This window comes from Orbicella faveolata, unplaced genomic scaffold (genome assembly GCF_042242905.1).
Source record: "Orbicella faveolata isolate gen_17 unplaced genomic scaffold, um_ofav_v1 contig_3, whole genome shotgun sequence".
NCBI classification, from domain to species: Eukaryota; Metazoa; Cnidaria; class Anthozoa; order Scleractinia; family Merulinidae; genus Orbicella; species Orbicella faveolata.
Window position 1 is genome coordinate 12,863,112 of NW_028301558.1, and position 24,139 is coordinate 12,887,250.

Below are 24,139 nucleotides of genomic sequence, written 5' to 3' on the forward strand. Positions count from 1 at the left end.
CCCCTCCCTAAGATTTCTGCCGCTTGATTTTTTACGCCAACTAATTAGAACCCTTGCCTGTTGCGCCGAAACACAGCAAGTCAGTCTGTCACTAAAGATGGGCCGATACCGATACCAAATATTCGATACCGGCGATACCAAGGCCGGATCGAAAAAAATCGTTACCATCGAGAAGTAACGATGCTTTTGATACTGCACGTGACCTGTCCACTCTTTGTCTCCTGAGCCTGCGTTATTCTGGTCATAACCGTTGTGTTATTGAGCAGGACAATGTTCTCGTTAATAAACTGAAATCTTTGACTTGTTTATCTGTGTTGTTGATTCAACAAGAAAGTACAGTATCAGTAAAGCTTATTCAACGCAACAAATACTAGTCTGCGTAGCAGTCTTTTCCGTTTCCTTTCAGGCAAGCGGGAGTCGCGCGAGGGCACGGGAACAGAGGTAACAAAAATATTAGTGGCAGGGGGGAGGGGCAGGGAAGGGGCATGCGATCGCCTGGGAATATGATCGCTCCTTTGGCGACCAAGAATTTTATGACTCGATTGGGCTTTCCTGAAGCCCGAGTAATGAGTGAACAAATAACATTAGGGACTTGTCAGAAATTAGCAGGGGGAGGGAGGGTGGTGGAGATTTTCAGCTAAGTGATGGAAAAAAGATGATGAAAGGGATGAAAAATGTCCCGAACCTCCCCTGGAACTCGTCCTAAAAGTCCATGACCCTTCTCTAGATAAATAAAACTTCCGAATTTTATGACGATGACGATGATGATGGCAATGGTGACAATAATGTTGAGGATGATCGTGACGGCAGCACTGCTGATGTTGATGCTGTCAGAGAGAACAGTTTTTCTGAGGGATATCTAACAATTGATGTGCAAAAGCAAAACCTGAGCTGTTTTATAAGGTGGGTTGTTGCATTTACACTTTCAATATCTTGTCTTTTTAATATGTCAGGAAATAATTACATGCCTTGATTTTCATACCTATTTTGTTATATTTTAAAACGTAATATTCAAGCATCCCTTTACGATCATGATGGCTTAATTTCTTGCGACCCTCCCTCTTTTCCTGTCATTTTTTTCATAACCCTCCCTTTTGAAGGAGTCAAAAAACTGTGACCCTCCCCTGTTTTCCACCCCCCCTCCCCTCCTGCTAATTTTTGATTAGTCCCTTAGCTTCGGTCGATGTTTTCTCCTTGATGCCGTTTCGCCTATGGCCTACCACACTTAATAAGCGAAATTGTTAAAATCGTTTCCATTGAAAACGCCTAAATTTGAAAACGCTGTCCAGGGTCTACTCATTCCCAGGCGTCCCTCCTTTGTTCGAGCGCGCGTGGAGTTATGGACCTGTTGCGCTCAAAGTGCTGGATGCGCGACCTAACCATCAAGCACCACATTACCAGTCGCCGACGCAACGGTACCTGACGAGGTAGACCCAGAGTGGAGACGTGAAAACGGAGCCCTACCGTATAAGAGTGTACGGGGTAATAAGGACACAGTTGACAAAAACTTTGACTCGCAGTAGCAGTGTGGGTGAGAGGACGAGCGGGCGAGTCTTTGTTTCCCTTAAGTTTATAGAGAAATAAATTTCTGTTGCGAATGCCAAGACTCAACAGGCCGTTCTTCGCAAACTTCACAAGTTTATTTTAAAATCACAAGGTTCGCTTTCCTCTCTCGCTCTGACTGTGTACTTGCACTAAAAAGACTCAACACACGGCACTCCTTAAAACTTAGCGAGACCTAATTTGATTGGCTTACAACCTTTTCTAAACAGTTTCTTTGATCACGGAATATTACCTGACACGCAAGCTTACAGGTTTCGTTGATAAGATGAAAGGCGTTTACAATCTGGTGCTAATTAACTGGTAATCATCGACTGAACTAATTGAAACTGTCAGGCACGTGCTTCCGATTTCTATTATTTCATGACATTTCTAAAATACTGAAAGCTTCGGTGTCTTTAGACAGGTGACGTGATTTAGCTACATATCCAGCGTGACAACTTAGAACCTAGAGTCTTCGCTCACCTTGGCCAGCAGTATTGAAGCGAGAAATCCTAGAAAGTTCTTAATATTAGAATTCCTGAATTGCTGGTTTTCAGTGTTACGCAATTCAAAATAGATCAAAATAAATATCAAAACCGGTCAATGGATAAAGTCCAGAATCTGGGAAATGAAAGAAGGTAAATATGCAAAGACTCTCGCCAAAATTCTGGTCACAGCAATTTTTCTTGTGCGAGATATGCGGAGAAATTTTTTACCCAAATTTATAGAGATTTGTATGGAGACGCCATGCTGGTGCCCATCCGTATGGGCACCAACATGGCGGCCGGAAACCAACAGAGACATCCGTCACTGAGTTTTGCTACAAAAGCGTGACTTTATCCCTCGAGGAACTCTAAAACATTAAAATAATACTTTTTCTAAGACATGAACTGTTCAGATAGCCAAGTTCCCAGAAATGAGTCACTTTTTTAACCATCATGACAGCTCTCTAGGCCGTCATGTAAATGCCGCGTCACGCAAAAGCTTAGAAATTCAAGCGTAGTGTATCACAAAACCAAGAACCCATTCGGAGCGAAAATTTGTATGAATATTAGTTTTCAGCTGCTCTTATACATCATTTAAGTAAAATCTCAGGAAGATCAATAGTTTTGTAGTTCGAATTTTAGTGACGTCATGTGAAAACCAGCTATTGCACATGCCTAGCTATCAAACTCAATCGAGTTCCTTGCTGTTTTTCTTCGGTGTTATATACTATTGTTAAAAGCAATCAAAATCGATCCTGCTACAGAACTCTCGAAATGTCTCGAGAACTCTCATTTTGCCAAGCTTGCACAGTATTAAAGAAATTAAGCAAACGAGATTGGCAACACGACATCATAACGCGACGCAGAGTGAATTGCGTGACAGTCTTAGAGATAATTTTGAATAATCGAACAAAAGGGCTTCATTAACTGTATTGAAGAGTATTAGGTTAATGATTAACTTTATTTAATAATTTATTGGAAGTTAGTCTTTGCTCCTGTCCAAAGTACAATCCAGCGTCCAGACCCTAGAGTCCAGAGTCCTGTCTGAATTTTCCAGCTAATTTTTATCCTTTCGGTGAATTGGGTCACTTCATGACCTGCCCTCGGATTAATAGCTATTAATGTCTCAACAAAATCAAATCCTTCCCGGTCTCGTACAACGAGGCTTCGTTGGAGCTTCTCACTATGAGAATACACGGCAAGATTATCCTGTGGAGGCCGTGGAGTTCTTTTTGAATAATCTTGCAGTGAATGAGATCGTAACCCGGGATCGCCCTTTCGCCATTTTGGAAGTCGGCTGTGGCACGGGAAAGTTCACTCGGGTGATGTTAAAAATATTAGAGCTAAAAGAGGTCAAAGATATCAAAGTGATTGCCAGCGAACCACATCAGAACATGTACGAGGAATTTAAAGTGGTTATGCCTGATACTGAAATTATCCAATGCTCTGCCGAGAAAATACGTAAGTAGATTTATGTCAGTTATTTCAATTCTGCACGAGCACGATCTTCATATCGTTCTACTATTTATTATTGGTCATTACTGGTGCAGTTGACCTAATCTAGTTAACTTCGCACTTTCTTTGGAACGTCACATTTTAGTTACAAGTTTTCTCGGTTTTTTTCAACTTTGTATTCGAAATGAACATGATTATTTCAGAAACTAGTGTCACGCAACGCTCTTTGGACTAGTCACGTGACGTAGAAAGATTGCATGACGAACCCCAGAGAATGTCTCCATTCATGTAAACTATTGCCACTCCTGCACTCTGGCGTTTTTTCAGACCTATTTTACATCGCTTGCATCGATGTTTCCCGTGCGTAATAAGAAGACAACATTTCAAGTAGAAAGTCCTGTTTTATTTTTACCGTCAGCGCTGTATTTTAATTTTCAGCCCTCCCTGACGCAAGTGTGGACGTGGTTATTGCGGCCCAAAGTTTTCACTGGTTTGCAAACCGCGCAGCTGTTGAGGAGATTCACAGAGTTCTTGCTCCAAGTGGATCCTTTGGAATGATTTGGTCAATCGAAGACACTTCTGTTCCGTGGGTGAAAGATCTGTACGAATTTATGTGGCCCATTATTGAGCAAAAATCCATAGTTTTTCCTTACCAAGAAAGTTGGAAAACTCTTTTTGGCGGACTCTGCCAGCAGTTATTTCGCGCTCCAAAAGAAAATCTAAGCTTTAGGCATCGTTTCCCTTTCTCTGTTGAAAAGGCGTACGAGTTTTTCTCTTCGTATTCTGTAATAGCTGGCGGTAGCGAACAAACTAAGAAAGCTTTCAAAAAGAGTTTTGATAATGCTATGGAAAAACATTTCAAAGGAAATGGAATTCCTTTGCATCATATTTCCTTTCAAATCTATATGTACTGGTGTACTAAGACAACTTCAAATTAGTGGAGGTTACGCACTACGGGTTTGCTGTGGCTTTGTGCGGGTTTCTATTTGACATTTTCATTCGATTACTCGGGGAAATCTTCGCTGACGTCATGGTTTGCTTTCTTCCTTGTTAGCATTTGACTTTACATAGAGAAGACGCACTGCTAGCTAAATACGAATTGATTCCAGACATTGAAAGAGCTTGTAAAAGCTTATGTTTAACTATTTGGGTGTAGTATTGCAAGGGATATTGACTTTCAAAAACGGTAAAATTTCTGGGTTGCAAAAACGCAAACGAGTGTTAACATCCTAGTTTAATCCTGCCTACATTATTTACACTATAATTTACCGAATTTCATTTTGATTATTTGTAACATTTTCGCTATGTATAATTAACTGTTTTACAGGAGTTAAGTGTAAACTGTTTCCAGGCTTTTGTGTTGCTGAAATTAAAGGTGAGTAAATAGTCACCTGCGATCAGGCCGAGGTTTAACCCTTTGGTGCCTTCCCCCTCCCTACAAATGGTCAAAGGGGGTCGCGCGAAAAAAAAGAAACAAAAACAAAAACAAAAACAAAAACAAAAACAAAAACAAAAACAAAAACAAAAACAAAAAAACAAAACAAAACAAAACAAAAACAAAAACTGGGCCAGATATAAGCCATTCCAGGTCGGACAACCGGAGTTGCAATATCATTTTCTTCGGGTCCCCTCCCTAAGATTTCTGCCGCTTGATTTTTTACGATAAGATTAGAACCTGCGGCAGCAAAACACAACACGCTATGATTGCCAGGCTGTCACTACGCAATCTAGAAGCCAGTTTTGCCTCGGCCAAACAGAATGAGGTCTGGGTTCCAGATTAGTCCCAAGTGTCCTAACTTTGAATCACAACTAATGTGCTGCTCAAGCGAGAGAGCATGAAGGGTGAGAGAGTTCATTTCAAATATGGGCCTTACGTTCAAGGTTAAACCCTCTCAAGTAATTTGTAGACATGTTATCAAGTTCTTTTACGCGTAATGCTATTGGAATTATCCCTGTCAGTCTGCCATACACGAGTATCTCTCCTCCGCAGAGGATCAAAACTTTCGTTATAGAGCCGCTGTGCGAGGTGAGTGCGGGCGCAAAGTCGTATTTACGTCAACCTGCACTTTATGGTTCGTTGAATTCTCCCCGCCCGGAAAGAAACCTTCCAGCCTATGCGGAGGAGAGAGATATTATCCCAAGACAAAATGTGCCCATCTGTATCGATATGTACAGCAAGCACCGTCCGGGTCACTGATGTCGAAATGTGAAATGCGAGACACCGAGTGGTTTAGGACGCTGGTGTTGTAATCCGGAGGTCCCGGATTCAAGGCCTTCACCCTGCCATTGGCGGGATTTGTTTCTCGGTAGTCCCGAGTTCAAATCCTCGGTCACGCTTTGTAAATAGCCAACTGGTCTGCCTCCTGCCAGTTGCGATTTCTAACTGTTACGTTTGTTTGAAATATTTGTTTCCTTTGTTTCAGTGGCATGTCTGTAAACTAGCTAAGCTTAGTGCTTGTATAGCTAAGTGTATGACCACTATAAATAAGATTTACATTTTACATTTTAGCACCCACCAATAGAGCGGTTTTGACTTGAGCGTCGAGAGTAATTCTCACTTGCTTCGGTTTTACATTATTACGTTAAGCTATTGACTCAGAAATTTGTCATCCAATCAGGAGTAAAACGAAAACCCGTTGTGACTCGCTTACACAAGTTTGTCCGCGCTTTGCGTCAACTGCATGCATTTGCTTAGAGTTTCGACTTGTTCGCTGGATCGTGTCCCTTCTGATTGGCTAGCGTGATTACTTTGGTTAAGGTTCAATACGTTAAAAATGCTCTAAATATCCGGGCTAAATATAAACTGGTCATCAAATCACATTTGTAATAACAGTTTAATTCACGTCACCAACCTACCAGGAAATTGAATTGTATGGATAGAAAAATATCAAGCATTTCAAAATAATCTTAGCAGATCCAAGTCCTGTGTTGTACAGAAATCGTATCTCGTATATGTTTAAATAAATAACTTGGCTTACTTAAACATGTCGCGATTCTTTGCAAGTCATGCTTTTCATAACTTTGCATCGATATATACAAGACCCTAATTATATTAACTTGGCTCGCAACGATTTTACAATCGTAGAAATGTGAGTGGGGAAGTCAACTTACGTTCCACCCCTAGTGGCCCCCAACACGATCGACTGCAGTCTTTTAACTCTAAAATTTCTGGCTAAAACGTTTCAAAAGAGAGATTTCCATTGTCTACTAAACTATCTTAACTTAACCGCTGGAAAATTGCAGTCAGGCAGTCGAAATCTGTGTCGGTTTAAAAACGTTTCGCCACTGACCAACTACGCTTCAGCTAGAATTGTATTACAATGATTTACCACAATTGACAGGAAGTAACGCGAATCCACCAGATTTCTAACCGAATTGTCTGTTCATATTAGATTTTAAATATAAATTAAATAACTAGTGATTCTCAAAAACCTAAACTACCTTGAAATGAGGTAACAAGTATTTTGTCTTTTATTTCACTATCTTCGTAATCGAAAGATCGCTGGCTTTTCTGGTGCACTCTTGAGTACAGATGGAGAGTTTCACTCGACACAACAAATATCGAAAAAACCCTGTTAAGCTTCCTCATCTAGAAATTCAACTTTTTAATACTTTTCTTTGTATAGCCCCCCCCCCCCACCCCCTTCCCACAATTTATAAACAGGAATTGAATTAAAATGGCGCATTATGCCTCACTGCAGCTACTTGACTTGGACTGTGCTGATTACAGATTTTGGGCTTCGAGTTCTAGTTCCTTTACAGCCTTGTTTCTATCGATCGAGGCTTTACTTTAACGGCACTCGGCAAAAACCAACTAACATAACATTATTACACTACCTATTCCACCAGACCGATTAAGGGGCGAAGACAAGAGAGGAAATCAAACAGAATTGAAAAAGAACGCACTAGAATAAACCATGTGCTGTTGTCTTAGCGGAACTGAGAATTCACCATTAAAAATCAGTGCTAAATTGTGTTCATAAAAACACTATTATAAACAACAGTTACAACTCGGTAAAAATATTTACAACAAGTCAAGTTTCATAAACTTGATTGATACATTCCTAGGAGAGAACGTGATACGGGAATTCCCACTGAATAGAAACAGTACCAAAATATGACGACAAACCGCTGAAATGTTAGGTTGACGTTTTCCTTACTGTTTCTTGATACAAAAGTTCACGTTCAATTTCAAAAACAACACTATTATTATCGTAAAATATTTACGTCAAATTATGTTTTTTCCGACGTCATGCACTGACGTCACGATGACGTCAACACGTCGAATCCGGGACAGCGCCTTCCAAGGTAGTCGTACTCCTGGACAGGCTCATGCACCTTTTCCCTGCCATGCGACCGACGGTGTTCGACTTAAATTGGGGGACTGGGCGCGACGAGAAGGACTTGTCGGCTTCAGAGTGTCGCCGAGGGAGGCCTGGTTCGAACTGGCACGAGATATCGTACAGCTCTTTTTCAGTGTGAATCTTCTCGTTTGCGAGGTAGTCACGAATCTCGGAGACCTGAAAAGGAAAGCAGCGATGAGTAGAACTGCAAACAAACTAGGGCTGACGTACGGTCGGGATGGGTGAGATAGGCAAGTAGTTAGTTCAAGGACAAAGTGAATGTCTCTCTTAACTGACGATGCTGAGTAAACGCAAAACTGACGATCACTTCTTCACTTGGCATTGTCTTTCACATATATAATTCATTCATATGACTCATTTTCCTCATACTCTGAGAACCTGCAGCAGGCTAAAATATGACTTTATTGCGAGACGACCTGCAGCAGCATTAAAGATTGCAACAAAGCTTGCACCAAGACTCTTTGGTCGGGGAACCGATGGAGAGGGAAGATGGTGGCGCCGGTTCACGGGCTTGTCGTAGCAGGATCATTTATCATGCAAGTTTACTTTTTCACTCGGCAAACTTGCAAAACAGGTATATGGTAGTTTTTTAATTAATGTTATATTTGTAGTTAGATATACTATTGTACTTACTGAAGATTTTAACCGAGTTTTTAAATAAAATGACTGATTGTTTGAAGAGGCCAAATATTCACGCAAAAAAATATACAATCAACAAACGGCCCACCTCCTGGAAATTATAAACGTCCTTTTGAAAACGTCTTATCTCGTCAATAACGAGGTAGATCTGTTAAAATAAAAAAAAGGTAAAATAAAAAAACAGAAATGCATGGAATTAGAGTCGTCAAACAAAAATTCATTTCTGAAAACATGATTTACTATCACAAGTGCGACGTTTTCACATAAAACAGCGCGCGGGAGTGAAACAGCGTCGCTTTGGCGGGAGAAACGGGCCATTTTAGTACAAGATCTAGGGAAAATTTCACACTGGTGAAACAGGTTCTCGACAGGTAAGCAAGCACAAGCGTTTTCACATCAGACATGACGTTAAGCGGCCATATTTGTCTTCCCAAACAATGAGATTTCTATTGTCTGGGAATGAATTCTTTTCTTCTGTAAACATTTTCTGTTTGGGAACATCAAAATGATAGCTATCCATGGACACGCTCTATTCTTTAACAGAGACATGCAGCCTTGGTTTACAGCGTACATCTTTGATATTGGACATCCATGTTATGGTCAATTAGCATCTGACAAAACAAGGTATCCGCTGACCAGTACGGCCTAGGGGCTCCGCATTTAGGTTTGGCCAAATCTATACATTATTGTAAAAAACGTCATTTACCTGTCTCCGTTTGGTCAAGTTGATGAGGCCACCTTTAAAAAAGTCAGGATTTCCTTCAGCGATGAAAGTGAGATCCTTCATGTAAATACCTTGATATATTAGAAAACAAACAAAAAAAACAAGCAAAAAACATTTATATCTGTGGCCAAATTAACAAAGAAGTACTTGTACTAAAAATACCGTGGATGGTCCTGGGACTCTCTGGAATGCCTACTGCCTTCAAACACTCGACAATTGATCGTAGGTGGGTACAACTGAAGTTCTTGTTGCTAACTGATCAATTAGAATGAGAAGGTACAAACTAGCACAATCGACTTCAGTCATGGGACGGATGGATAAACCTCCAGGATGAAACGCCAAGAGGTACTTAGCTTACAAGATACGAGTGACATGTACGAGATTTGAGACGCAATACATCAAATACGAAAGACCGTGTTTGACCACATTTCCAAACACCGAGAAGCGAGTTGAAAATACGACGCCTAGCGGAGTATTTTTGACGAACTTCGAGGTGTTTGGAAATGTGGTCAAACACTGTCTTAAGGGTTTGATATATCTTCTCAATCGTAACTTAGGCTACGGAGAAAACGGAGAAAACGGAGAAATAAAATCGTAAAAATCTATACTAATTAAGATCAGATATCCAAACGCCGTCACAGTCATGATTTCCCTTGTTTAAACTTGATGAATTATGAATGAGTTTGGGACATGTACTTCACAACACGAGTGGTTTTTTTTTTCTAAATTTTAAGCGGGTAATGTTTCTGGTCACAACGTAAAATGGGATCATTTTGACGCATGTTCACTCTTCGTCTTCAGTATTCTCAAGGTTAAGGCAATCTGATTTTCCTCGCTCGTTGGTTTCTATAATAACTACCAACTTGCCAGTTGTACAAGGTGCGAATAACAATACATGTTTTAAACTTACCAAAGTAAGGAACTGACGGAGTGGGTGAGGAAGCAAGAGCTTGACGATATCTCTTGTAATTATCCTATCACGAAAGACATTTACAAACCACTTATTTCTTTCCATTCCTAACACTGATCAACGTGATTAGAACATAATTTCCCTTTGAATGCTTGTAAAAATCAGGCATACAATCCGTGAGAACAAACAAACTACTCACAAATGGAAATGGGGTTCAATGCTGTCGACAAACAGTCATGACTGGCAATCACCCGAAACTCAAAACGGGGTACTTCACTTCCACGACATAAAATACTGACTGAATGGCTGATGTTACGGTTGAGCTTGAATAGACTCTTCTGTATTTATACCTATCCTTGTTGTATCTCTTCTCAAGCCATGTACAAGTAAATTCTTATCTTACCTGAAAACTACAGAACAGTTACTTCTATAACGTCTCCGAGTGGCTCATCAATATAGGTTGTGCGAATTGTATTAACTTAAAATTTAATTTGTTCATGCAGTTGAATTTTTTTCTCGATTCTTTCACTTCCCCTAGCTACAAGTAGCTACCCTGCAAATTTGAGTATAAATAAAGTTATGCATTTATACATAGATCTGTATCTTTCTTCAAGCGATGACCTACCTTTGTATCCATGAGGATTTCCATCTTAGCATACTGTTCAAGGAAGTCCTTAGGAACAAGCTGTAAGTAAATAATGCCCAGCGTGAAAAACTAAATGGGCACACTATACAAATTCCTTGATACTTTAGTCGCCTACAGTTGGTAGAGATAAACTCCTTTTAATTAGTAAGTCTTCCTCGTAAGATAAAAAAAAAGATGGGATTTCTGAGGTCACAGTGGCCGCATGGAATCACCGGAGAGACCACTGACTCATATGGAGGGGGCGTGGCCTGGTTTTCAGGGCCCTGGGTCGGGTTGTTCTAAGTCCGATTTAGCTAACACAGGATTAGCTAGCGAGAATTTTGATTTCAGTTTTGTAACTTTTCGGTGAGGTTTTCTGTTTATACCGTTTTTTCTTCTGTTCCCGTGTTCAAATCGTCTTCCCTGCCACTAAGATGGATTGTCTGATCAACCTCCAAACAGTTGAGATTTCTAACAAGTTTTCAATTTTATTTACAACACTTGTTTCTTCATTTTTTGTGTCCCCATGACACTTAAAAAGGTTATTTTTTAAATTTTATTTTGAGGGAGAAAAAGTAAACCTTAGATTCCTGTGCATATTCTCACCTCTTTTGTTTTATGCAGTCTCCTGACTGGTGCACTGCCCAGAGCCGCCACCACAATGGCCATTACCGCATTAAAGTTCCTCAGTTCAAGACATAACTGCCAAACGAACAAACACAGTAAGATATGTGTTTATAAAATGGTTGAGATACTACGCGCATTCTCATTGGTCGATAGGTGTGTTTGGATGAGAGTATGTAAAACACGGTTGTGACGTTTTAAATTCGCGCGTATTCTTATAAAAGCAATAGAGTACTTTTTCCGTGTTTATACAGCCCACTTAAGGGGTTGGGAGAATTCTAGAAAGTTATGCAAACCCTCGATTACGTCTTGGGGTTTACACAACTGTCTAGGATTCTCCAAACCCCCTTGTGTTTAGATGAGGCAATGCAAACTCGGAAAAAGTGCTCTATTGCTTAAATACAAACACTGTTTTTGGCGTTCAATTTCCGTACCACGCACCCAATAGGTCTCTGGCAGGCCCATTAATGATCATAGGTGACATCACCAATATCTTCGCTTTTAGACAGAAAAATGCTCGATAGCGTTAACCCTGGGCTGTGTAACAGGGGATAAAACACCTTACGTACACATTAGTTTTCATTACCTTGGCAGTTTCGATGAAGTTGATGAACATATTGGCACGTTTCTCCACTGATTTTTCCGTGACAATAGTGGCCGCAACCCACGTGCTCAGCTGAAAGAAAGTAATAAAAGTAAAAGAAGTTAATTCGTTCAGTGCTAAGTTTAAATTATTATCTTTATTTATTACGAGCTGCCGAATTGCCACCCGTCGGGCGACATTTAGATTTGACAATAAATCAGCTAACGAGAGTGCGCTTAGAGTCAACAAAACTCCGGCTATATAACAACATCACTTATTTAATTCCTTAACAATTTTTTTTTTTTTTTTGTATTTTATTGATATTTATACAAGTTTACAAATAAGAGTGACAATAACAATTGAAATTACATTTGCAGATAAAAGAAAGAAAAACTAAATAAACTAACGTGAGTACAGATGGAAAAAAAAACGAGGAATACTATTACTAATAAGACTACTTAAGAGGAAAATACTAATACACCCAAAATACTTACTAACTATTTATATTAATGAATAAAAACTACGCTAATTTTTACTTTTTTTTAAGAAGAAACTACATAGACTAACGCTAGTATAGATGAAAAAACAAAACAAAACAAGAAATACTGTTACTAATAACACTACTTGTAAGGAAAATACTAATATACCAAAAATACTTACTAATATATTAATAAAACTACGTAAATTGTTACATTTTTTAGGCTGCCGGCCTAAATACAATTATTTATAATAAATTTCTTCCACTTGGCGTCATGAAATGTTCGCGTCATGAAAAGCGAACAATTCCTTAATAATTAATACAAATTGTAACTACAAAGAAGTCGTTTAAATAATATACCAATTTTGATATATTAAAATTCAGCCTAACACAAGAGACCTGTAGTTATTCCCCAGAGCCTCGTACTGAGGTCTATTGTTTTAGGCTGAATTTTAAGATATCGAAATTGGTCTATTAAGAGTTTCAAAGCCGGTCAACGAGTGAATACGAATTATTTCTGTGAACACGCAAATCTGGGCTGGCATTATCAGTTTTTTATGCATCAACAGGCGAAAAACGGTCACTAGCTAGTTAGTTGCTCTTTTAGAGGCACCGCCAGGTCATGCCAATAGACCAATTTCGATATATTAAAATTCAGCCTAACACAATAGACGTGAGCACGAGGCTCTGGGGAATAAACCCCACAAACTTTGTATTTATTCCCCAGAGCCTCGTACTGAGGTCTATTGTTTTAGGCTGAATTTTAATATATCGACATTGGTCTATTGAGACTATTCTAACAAACACGAGCTATTCTACCGTACACGAGCTTTTCCAATGAAATAGAATGAACGCGTCGGAAAACGCTGGCGAAACGGCAGAAAGCTTCAGGAGCACAGGTAGGCAAGGCAAGAAAAACAGCAAGATCTAACAGGCACCGTCTGTCGGGTTGTATATATATGAGTGATGATTACATGTATGCACATACCAATTTTGCGTAGCGGAGATGTTATTTCACAACAATAACAACTTCATTAACGTGTCTAGGTAATATAGCCGAGGGTGAAACCCTGTACTAATTGGGGATAGCATACGCACTTAATTTAGAAGATAGCTAAGAGCCACTAACACGCCGACCAAAAAGCGAAGAAACGTCCCTAAAAGAAACTATAGGTACCTGATTAAATCTGTCGGCTACTTTCTCTACAGAGAGTCTTTCTTCAGGGGGCACTTTTCGTTTCTTTCCTGTTCCCATAGCAATCTTCTTCTGGATATCAGCTGAAGTCACTACACAGAAACACTCTGAAGAAAGCAAGCCATATAACAAAATATTGTCAATGAAATCCCCAACCATCGGCCTCCTCTCCTGGCGAGGTCCATAGAGACAATTATTTTCAATCGGAATTCAGCAAAATTATTAACAAAGAAACTAAACAGACACATTTGCTTCAGTAGTTCGTCTGCTTGCTTCTTCTAGTTCTGTTTGTTTCACGAACTCCGTAAGGAGGTTAATTTACCTTTATCAACGACAGGTTGATAAATGGCTGTGTTTCACTTTCCCGCCGATGCAGTCCAACAGATCCCAAATACCTTATCACACAAAGACTCAACTGAAAGACGAAGCACTCGCACCTTTGAATTCAATCAAATTGAAATACAGGAAGGTAGTCAAAATTCATACCATGGTCAATCAGTGTTATCTGCCGAGCCAGTTCTTTGGGATGTTGCAACAAATCAAATGGCCTGCAATGGATGAAATAATTGCAAAAACAATCAAGGAGATCAAATGCCAGTGATGCTAAGTCCTAATGCTCTTAGCACTACTCTTGCCACGCCTCTCAAATTTGTTTGCCAAACCCCTTCTCACCATCTCCTTTCTCATCTTGCCACACCATCACCATCTCCACGTCTATTGCCACACCCCCCTTTAAAAAGCTTGTGCGACAACCCTTCCCACACTCCTTTCTACTAATCGTGCCAACCCCTCTACACGACACGACAACACACCTCCCCACCTGTATTCCTACATGTCTCTCCATTTCCCTTTCCACGCCCCTTCTCCCTACTCTTGCCACACTCCTCTACACAACACGTGTAACACTCCTCTTCACCCCGATTCCTATCTCTCTCTATTTCCCTTTCCACGCCCTTCTCAATGCTCCCTAACTTACGAGAAATCTCGCCGAATCTGAATCTGTGGATCTTCTCACGCCCCTTCACCCTACTATACGACACGTGAAACACTCGTCCCAACCTCTAATCCTACACGTCTATATTAACAATACTCAAAGTTGTAAGTAGCCTGCAAACAGGCTCCCGGCGAGCGAAGTGAGTCGTCCCTTCGTCACCAGACCGCTCTCCGTTAGCCCCGCTCGCCCTAGACCAGATTAGGCTTGCTCGCACTAAACCCAGCAGGAAGCGTGTTCACAGGCTAAGTTATAAGAGTTATAACTCACGAGAAATCTCGACGATTAAACCCAGGCAGCTCGGCATCCGGAGGGCATTGACAAATTAGCAACTGTCCATTGGTGCTCTGACCAAACGAGCGATTCACACTCTCAAAATCGTCATCATCGCGAAGTATTGAGTTAAACGGTCCTTTGTGGGTGGGTGTGGTCCGTCCTGAACTGGCGGAATCACTCCCCAGAGAGGAGGTGTTACTCTCAGGTGTGTACTTGCGACTGCGACCGGAAGATGCAGAAAGCTTCAGCTCCTGCCCAACAGTGAAGGAGCCAGATGGGTCGAGAAGGTGGCGCTCGGTAGGCGAACTAGATTCGTCAACACTTGTTTCACTGCCCCCTGCAAGATAATTGTAATCGTACAGTACATGAAAGAGTTTGTGTACGATTAAAACACTTGGACCATACCCCATAACCTGCACCCACACAAGAGGTTTATTTTGAAGTCTTTGTACCAAAGTTGCCCTCTAGAAAGGTATTTAGGTCCGTTTGCGACAGACTAACAAACAAACTGTGCTGCTTGTTTTGGGAGGCGCTATGCAATTTTCGAATCAGGCGAAGTTTTTCTGAAACACATTTCAGAGACTTTGAACATCTGATTAGCAAAGGATAAGGTGGAATAGGAAGGGTTCTCAAACTCATTAATTATTTATACAGTCATCAGCCAGTCAATGCGGGATATTTGGATATTCGGATGGATCTTGATACCCAATGAAAAACAAGATCAAGATCCTAAGGGTTTTCATCTGAGATGAAACATGCTTTTGATTTAAGATCAAAAACTTGCATTTTTAATGAGTTTTTCTGCGAGAGGCATTCATTTTCCCGACGGAATCAAAACACTCCCGTACAGGTCAAGAAGACTTTACTAAGTATTTCTTACTCGATGTTCTTCCTTGCTGGGTTGTTGAAAGAGAGCTCGGTTCCCAGGAGGACTTTGAAGGGTCTAAAGTGCTCTGTAAGGAGCCCAAAAGTAGGTCCTCTGAAGTGTGGGACTCTACCGACAAGTGAACTGGACTTCCGGAAGATATTGCTGATGATACTGCTCCTAAAATATGGGCCAAAACAAACCAAACAAGATAATAAATATGGTTCTTCCTCTCGTGAGTGCCACGCCCATGTCCCGTTCCAAAACCTTTTAGTCCGAATGTTTCGCCTAATCCTCCCTCTTGATTTTGCGAGAAACAGACTGGCAGCAGTCTAAAGCGTAACATACTGCAAGGTTCCTAGCGTATCCACAGCACTCAGATTTCATCAGCAAATGTATAACGACTTTATAAGTGGGGAAAATATTCAAGAACAAGGCAAACGATACAAGCCTGACAAAAGTCTGTTTTCATACTTCAAAAAATTTCTATTTTAAATTGAATGTCTTTGTACAGGAAGAACAACAGGAGATATCGTCATTTTCGTCGCAAGGATGACATAAATATTCTAACAGGACGCAGGACGCGTTCTATCCCATTAATTCATTTATTGTTGGAAGGGGTGGAAATTAAGGACCTGCCACGTTTAAGGCTGTTCTCAGATAAGACTCATAAAAATCACGAACAAAACATGTCCCAGTCTTATACGTGAGAGAGACTTGTGCAAAAAGGTTTGTTTCTTTTTGGTCTGTTTGTTTTGTATTTAGTCTCTTTACCTCTTTGCAATGGGTCCTTGGCAAGTACTGGGAACAAGAAAGAACTAGAAACCTGAACAAACCTGTAGCGGACGAGGCAGCCTCGACACCAGTCTGCAGAGCCATGGCATTGCCTCGGTCATCCTTCTGTTGAAGCGCACCCTGCTGATAAGGCGCCGAGGATGAAAGCTTAGCTGAAATGGACAGCTGTCGTCTGACTCTGGCTGCATACTGATCTGGGACAGAGGAAGCTAAGGAAATGGCTCTTAGTCTGGACACTACTCCTGGGTCGCTGTCATACTTGTCAGAGTACAAAGCAGGTTTGTTTGCCATAGCGGCCAGGGCCTGTGCGCCCCAAACTTCGTTGTCCTCAGCGTATTTGCTCCATGGAGAGAAATCTTGCCTTGCTAAAATCTGAAATGTGACCATTTGGTTAATGGGCGAGGTTCACTAACCGATCAATAAAAAAAAAACTCTATTAAAAAGGTGCGCTATCAATTGACAAGGTGAAGTCTGCATACAGAGGCCCTTCAGGCAGGAAAAATTTGAAAACGCAACAATCACCGATCATTTTGCATTCGTGTTTGAAGAAAACTCGGTCAGGGAAATCACGTGATTATCGTGACATCATCGTTTCCAAAAAGCTCCGTTTTGAAAATGTTTTCCGTCCAGACTGAAACACATGCAAAGTCGGCGCTTTCAAATTCTTCCGGCATGAAGAGGGTTTTCGAAAAGCTCTGTTTCCGTGACGGATTAGTGTGGACGGTAGCCCTGACCGTAGAAATAGAGCTGCGTTTTCCAATTCGTCCGGCGTAATGTGGACGGGGCCTAGACTCTCACCTGCAGCTCAACTTTGGTACACAGCAGAAGAGCATCGTTGATCTCCTTGAAAACACTGAAAGGAAATGTCAACCAGTCAGTTAAACATGCAACAGTGTCAGCTGGTCATTACACACCAAACTGACTCTATTACTCGACTTGCTTAATCGTCTTCATCATTCCATAAAGCAGCGCTTATGTCTTTGTCCTGTCATTGTTTTGTACTACTGTACCATGCTGAATAAAACGCAATAAAATGAGACTTACCCTTTGTTTTCCAGCATAAATTCAAACGTCTTGTTAATGAATTCCAAACGCAGTTTGGTGTCGTCAGCTAAAGACCTCCATCTCTTTAATTCCTTTGACGGCCAACTACCAATAACAGCCTAATGAAAGGGCAAAAGGACATAAAAACTGCAAAACTCTGCTATAATATTGGAACAACATTATCAATACTTTTCACACAGCAAAGTGCAAATATTGGCCAGTATTGGATATTATTATTATTATATCTCTCAGTTACTACGCACGCTGTGATTGGTCAATTTAGTGGGACGTATTCTAATGTGCGACCCGCTGAAATTTAAAGCTGCTTTTGTAGCCAGAATGTTTCGTGTTTAAACTGTGTATTAAAACTTGTCAACAGCTTAACAACGATTTCAAATCAAGTCGTTTTGCTTTCGAGGTGCGTCAGAAACTTGAAGCCGTTCCGCGTGATTAGAAGTCGTTCCCGAACCCGTCAGACACACTGTTACCTGTTACCTGTCCACTTCGTGCCAAGTGGCATATAAGGCCTCAACAGACACACGATAGAGATACAATAAATATCTTACTAACCTCGTTTTCTTGGTCCATACTGTATGTTACGGATCCACGTTTTTTCCCCCTTCGATTTACGACCCGCGCTCGGCCATAAAACGAAGGGAAAAAGACTAGGTCCGTAACTTACATTATTTAGTAAGAGATACACTGGAGGAATGTTAGAACAGTTTGAATATGTAACACTCCAAGACTAACCTTTGTTTTCTCATCCATAATGGTGATCTTCCTGGGACTGACACCAAAATAGCACCTGACCGCACCCCCCTTGGGATTAATTGTACCCATACACTCCTAGGACAGGGAAAAATCAACGAGTCAGTTATCTTCGGGCGTTTTCCATTTGACCAAAAATTCCGGTTCGAACTTCTAAGACATTTTCCAATGGTGAATGCCGGAAACAGCATTTTCAGTTCTGGAAAACAGAACAACCTCACCAGGTATACCGAAAATTTCTCTCATGAAATTTTCTTCCCATTTGATTTTGGTTCCGAATATGTTCGTTAGAATGGTTCGCATCCGAAAATTCGACAACTCTGGGATTTTCCGAAAACTTTCCCACGAATGTCCGCACAATTTGCATCCATTTCTAACGTTCCGGATTTTTCGGTCGAATGGAGAGCGCCCTTCATTTCAAATTTTAAAGAATAATCAATAGATATCTTAATCGTATATTACAAATGCGGACACACTTTGAATGGTTCTTGCCTTCAGTTTGTAGAAGCGGCATCCATAACCTGGCATTGCCTGACAGTAGTCAATAAAGTTGTGTTTGGCATTTCTCTCCGACATTTCACTGCTCACAAACTGTTCATACTGGGCTTTGATTCTGTGCAGGTGAAGTAGACAAAGAAAACAACAATAAATCATAACCTACAGTAAAACATGACGACGACGCTTTAATGAACAAACAATTTTTCGGTAGTCTGTATATTATGATCGTCCGGTTAATTGTAGCTCTGAAAAGAACTGTTGTCGGTGACTGACGTTTTGACAACCTGAGCGGACATCTGAAGAGTCAAGTAAATAGTGTCTCTCAGTCGATAGTGTTATAAGCCTGGTCCGTTGAAAGTGATCGCTCAGTTTCGCATGATGGTTTTGGCTTTAAGACTCGTGTAAAGCCTGTCAGCAGTCATTGGTCGGTTCTGGTAAGTTTCGATCCTTTTATTGTCAGTCAAACTGAGTCGGCCTATTAGTCGCCCATTTACTATGAAACAATCTTATGTCTCACCTCTTTGCCATATTCTTCACCTTGTACATGGATGGATGTAAACTTAACTTGATACGAGAAACAGACAACCTGTAAACGAAAAACAACAGATTAGCAGACCATTAGCACAAGATTTGATCAAACACTTTTTAATTGTAAGGGATCAATTTGGAAGAGCAGAAATACGCCAGGGCAACTTCATAAGAAACAAAAGAGAGGAAAGAAAAAAGAACCACTTGCATCACTTCATGCATTGCAAAGGACTAACGTGCTAAAACTTAACTCGACGGATAGTCTTGCTCCAGTTCACTAATTTACTTTTAGAAAAAGTACTCTCGGTCACGGTGCGCTACAAAAATCGATAAAACGCCAAACCATACTTCTCTCTACTGGATGATGGAAAGAAACGTTGCTTCCCTCGCACTTCCGCTGACAGCAGATCCTGTGCAAAAATAAAATGGCAGCAAATAAGCAAATAGATCATTCCATACACACAAAAAACCTCAATTCACTGATTTAAAAACATGCTACAGCCGAGGGGCCCCTCTGCTCGTAAATGTTGATGACATTGATGACCAGGGCTCGAAAAAAAAAGGCAGCTCTCAAATTTTGCCTGCTTTGAGCAAGTCTTAGTTTGCTCTTTTAATGATTTAGTTGACAGACGACTTGCCTGATCCCTCGCCCATTGGGCAAGTGAGAATGAAAACTAACTTGCCCCGAATGAAAATCTACTTGTCCAGGACAATGGGTCGGCACTTTATTCGAGCACTGGATGATGATACATTCTTTCATTCCCAGAGGCCATGACCCTTTTGGTCAGCACCGACCCGATTTTCTGAGCATGCACACAGCATTCGTTTCGTATTCTCAGCCAATCAGGTTGGTCAGATTTGACGGGAAGTCCGAGAATCAAGGTCTTCTAATAGGACCCGCCCAAAGGTCGCTATTCTTGGTGCTTACTAAAACGATCGCGGCCTCAGGAAACGAGAATAGATGACGATCAATCGAGTCCACCAACCTCAACATATAGTTGTAGTGCGCTCAGGTAAATAGAATCCTCAACAGAACAAGGCAGGCTTCCACTCACAACTGCTTTTTGACACTACAAGCAAAAAAGGACATCAGAGTTTTACCCAGCCAGAAACCAGGAATTTCTAGTCTTCTGTTATCAATTGAGTAGTCACGCAATGCTTTTGAGCAGAAGCATACGTGACAACCCAAATGACGGCCGCAAAGATGACTGAGGGACCGGAGAAAACTAAAGAGTCACGCAACTCTGCAATCTGTTGTATAAAACAACTTGGAGTACTACTACTGGTTGTGGTACTAATTCATTGTGGGTTACCATCTGGCATTTGGCCAGGAAATGTTATGAGCAATATATCAAACAAGAGAAGCCGTGTTTTACCACATCTCCAAATACCGAAAAGATAGCTGAAAATATGACGCGTACCAGAGCAGTTTTGACGAACTTCGACGTGTTTGCCAATATGTTAAAAACCGTCTAGAGTGTTTGACCAAAAAAGAATATGGGAGACAAGATCGCAAAAATCTACGCCAATACAGATCAGGTATCCAAACACGGTGATGGTTATGACTTCCTTTGTTTCAAATTCAACTTGATGAATCAGTCATTTACAGCCATACACTTTACATTCTATTCCTCACCTGTTCGTAAAGAATTGCATGGTGACAATGATTTGCCTGAAATCTATCCAAATGGTGCCTCTTTGAAGCCCTTTCCTGAAAACAAAAATAATAGTTGGATGTAACAACAGAAGCTTGAACTGCGAATCTCATAAATAATCAAAAGCCACATCTTTAAGGTCGGCACACACTAGCGGACATGTTGCGGAGACGTGAAGCGGGGACAAGCGCCTTCGTGTATGGGCACACGGAGCGGATATTGGTTCACTTCTATGTGGTAGCGGGAACAGTTAGCAAGAGCAGTGCACACCATGCGTCATTGAAAACTGAGGTCATTTTATCCTTGCTTCATGACCAGCAAATTCAAACCAGCTGAATTTCACAAAAAGATGTCGCTGCAACATGTCCTCTGCATCGTGTCCCCTTTTGTCTCTGTAATGACCTTTAAATCAAAACTGGACTTTAGAAAAAAATAATTACTTTAAGTTCAAGTACTGTGATTATCTGTATCAACTGCGTAAGGCGCGACAGAGCTTCGGTGACGAGGTTTTGGACTTAAAATAACGGCATTGTCACCGAGAACTTTCCTCGTTTCCAATGGTAACAACATCGTCGTCTGCAATTTCGCGCGTTTTGCTGCCGATGACGTCAAAGGCCGACAAGTTGCCATTGGAAACGGAGCCAGTTGCCCTTGAAAACAACACAAGTTGAATATTAAAACCTGGTCCCCAAACTTTCATCGCGCCTTTAATACTCAACTGCAAATCGTGGTAAAAGAAAGTGACAAATGAATAAACCGTCGACCTATTGGCTCACCACAAGATTCTGAATAAGATCTTCCAAAATCTCTGCACAAGGGAGGTAAGGGCCACCAGCTTGTCTCAAAGGAAGTATCACATCGCTAAGCTCAGACTAAAAAGAAGGAAAAATGTTTCATTGAAGATTGAAAGAGTAACAAAGTTGAATTTAGCCTGAAATGTCAGTCATCTCCCACCCTTAGGCTTATCCCCGCGCGAGAGACGCCTGAAGTCTGAGCATTTTAATTCCGCCCGGCGACGGCACTTACAGTTTCTGATATCTAGTTTCTGATTGGATTTCAGTTTGAGCACGATGGATACAAAAATTGATTAAAAAGAGATCAGGGCTGTCTGATTACTTGTGGGTGTGCTTACAAAGGTGTAAATTCGGCATGAGGTAGTTATAAATCTCCTAGTAATACGTTCGACTGCTCCACCGTTAAAGCTCTTAAATAAGTTGTCTCCGCTTTTCCGGACCTGATTCCTTAGGTTAACATAAAGTAATGTCGCAGACACTCACTGCAATGACAGGGTTATTTACAAACTCCTCAGGGTATTTTTCAAGCCAGGCTGTCCACAGTCTCATCAGATGGATGTGTAACACAGGCAAAGGACTATAGTCTTGCATTTGACCAGTGGAAGGATCACCGTCAAAATACTTCCCAAACCAGGGGTCATGAAATCTGCAAACAACGATAATACATCGCACGTAAGTCAATGTGAAGAAGTTTTTTTTTTCTTTCTTTGGCGTAACCAAAGTTTAACTTGCTTCCCTCTTCTCAAATTCATTGAAGAAAAAAAGGACACCATGCCCGTAACGGTGTTTGGATATCTGATCCTAATTAGCATAGATTTTTACCATTTCATTTCTGTTTTCTCCTTAGTTTGAGTTTGGGTTTCGGAGAACATATATCAAACGCTTGAGACAGCGTTTGACTTCATTTCCAAACACCTAGAGGTTCTTCAAAAATACTCCGCATCAAGTTTAATTTTTTCAACTCTCTTCTTGGTGTTTGGAAATGTAGAAAAACATGGCCTCAAGTTCGATATACTACTTGAAGTTTTCAAACTCATTAATAATTTATCAAGTTAAAACAAAGAAAATCACAACCGTGAGGGAGGTCTCGATACCTGGCCCCGGTCAGCATAGATTTTGACGATTTACTCCTCCGTTTACTCCTTAGTTTTTGTTTCGATTGAGAAGATATATCAAACACTCGAGACAGTGTTTCATCGGCCATCCAAACACCTCGAATTTCGTCAAAAATACTCCGTTGCGCGTCATTTTTTCAACTGTTACTCTCTTCTCGGTGTTTAGATATCCCGATGAAACACTGTCTCTCATGTTTGATATACTACTTCAATCAAGGAAACCTTCAGTATGAGACCGAATGGGTTACACAGACTGGTTTGTGTACCTGTGGAGCAGCAATCTCATCAAAATGGATGGATGGACATAACTCTTGTATGTTGTGAGCAAAAAGTCTACAATCTGATCGTCACTGGCCATCTGTTTGTGACCGGGACTACTGGCTTTGTACCAGGAATGTTTCTTGGTGCGTCCAGACCACGGTGGGAGAGTTAAACCACCCCACAGCAGCGACGGGTTGTGGGTGATGATTTCAACGATTTTCTCTATTCTGGCCCCCCTGTTGAAAAAAAAAAAGAAAGAAAGAAAAAAAAAAAAAAAAAAACAGAGAGAAAAGAAAGAAAAACAAATTATGAGAAGATGAAGTTCCAGTATATGAAAGATCTCTATTCAGGATCCTATGTGGTTTCAGACTTGTTAAGGTAAGGTAAGGTGAAGTCTGCATACGAGCCAAGTGGCCCATCAGGCCGGAGCTTATCCCGGTTTCTGTAGCATGAAGCGACTAGGAGTATTTCTACTCCCCCCTGGATGGGATGCTAGTCCATTGCAGGGTTACCCCCAGCGTTATGTTCGCCGGTACCCATTTATACACCTGGGTGGAGAGAGGCACTGTGAGAGCAAAGTGCCTTGCCCAAGAACACAACACAATGTCCCCGGCCAGGGCTCGAACCCGGACCGCTCGATCCGGAGACGAGCGCATTAACCATGAGGCCACCGCGCCTCCCTCAGACTTGTTAAAGGTTATAATAATTACTACTACCTAGGAATTAACAGAATATTTAAACTTGATAACTGTTGGAAGACATCATGTTTTCAACTAAGACTTTGTAATCAAATAAAAACGAAACTGACCACTTCAAGTTTAAAAGGTTGTGAAAGGTTTATAACATTGTCTTAGGGTTCTATCTTTTTAGGTGGGGGTTTGGGTAATGATGGAGGGTTATAAAAATAAATTAAAGTTTCAGAGGG

At 40.9% G+C, this 24,139-nt stretch overlaps 2 protein-coding genes across 2 annotated transcripts in view; one reads left to right on the plus strand and one right to left on the minus strand.

Moving 5' to 3' along the window:
- Nucleotides 1-3,028: 3,028 nt before the first annotated feature.
- On the plus strand, nt 3,029-4,882 carry LOC110060202 (uncharacterized). The gene is made up of 2 exons (XM_020766959.2): nt 3,029-3,488; nt 3,921-4,882. The coding sequence occupies exons 1-2, from the start codon at nt 3,149-3,151 to the stop codon at nt 4,418-4,420; spliced, it is 840 nt and encodes a 279-aa protein (XP_020622618.1). The 5' UTR covers nt 3,029-3,148; the 3' UTR covers nt 4,421-4,882.
- Nucleotides 4,883-6,297: 1,415 nt separating this feature from the next.
- LOC110060183 (uncharacterized) overlaps nt 6,298-24,139 on the minus strand; it is a 34,846-nt gene continuing 17,004 nt past the window's right edge. The window contains exons 15-37 of the mRNA XM_020766936.2: nt 23,220-23,450; nt 22,322-22,484; nt 21,821-21,916; nt 21,026-21,100; nt 20,376-20,459; nt 19,738-19,799; nt 19,379-19,447; nt 18,856-18,976; nt 18,346-18,441; nt 17,596-17,714; nt 17,350-17,404; nt 16,593-16,923; nt 15,772-15,936; nt 14,886-15,228; nt 14,111-14,172; nt 13,607-13,731; nt 11,955-12,044; nt 11,351-11,446; nt 10,745-10,804; nt 10,120-10,183; nt 9,192-9,280; nt 8,574-8,633; nt 6,298-8,002 (exon numbers count right to left, since the gene is read on the minus strand). Of these exons, the coding sequence (XP_020622595.2) occupies nt 7,757-8,002; nt 8,574-8,633; nt 9,192-9,280; nt 10,120-10,183; nt 10,745-10,804; nt 11,351-11,446; nt 11,955-12,044; nt 13,607-13,731; nt 14,111-14,172; nt 14,886-15,228; nt 15,772-15,936; nt 16,593-16,923; nt 17,350-17,404; nt 17,596-17,714; nt 18,346-18,441; nt 18,856-18,976; nt 19,379-19,447; nt 19,738-19,799; nt 20,376-20,459; nt 21,026-21,100; nt 21,821-21,916; nt 22,322-22,484; nt 23,220-23,450 (2,902 nt within the window). The 3' untranslated portion in view covers nt 6,298-7,756. The remainder of the gene's footprint in view (nt 8,003-8,573; nt 8,634-9,191; nt 9,281-10,119; nt 10,184-10,744; nt 10,805-11,350; nt 11,447-11,954; nt 12,045-13,606; nt 13,732-14,110; nt 14,173-14,885; nt 15,229-15,771; nt 15,937-16,592; nt 16,924-17,349; nt 17,405-17,595; nt 17,715-18,345; nt 18,442-18,855; nt 18,977-19,378; nt 19,448-19,737; nt 19,800-20,375; nt 20,460-21,025; nt 21,101-21,820; nt 21,917-22,321; nt 22,485-23,219; nt 23,451-24,139) is intronic.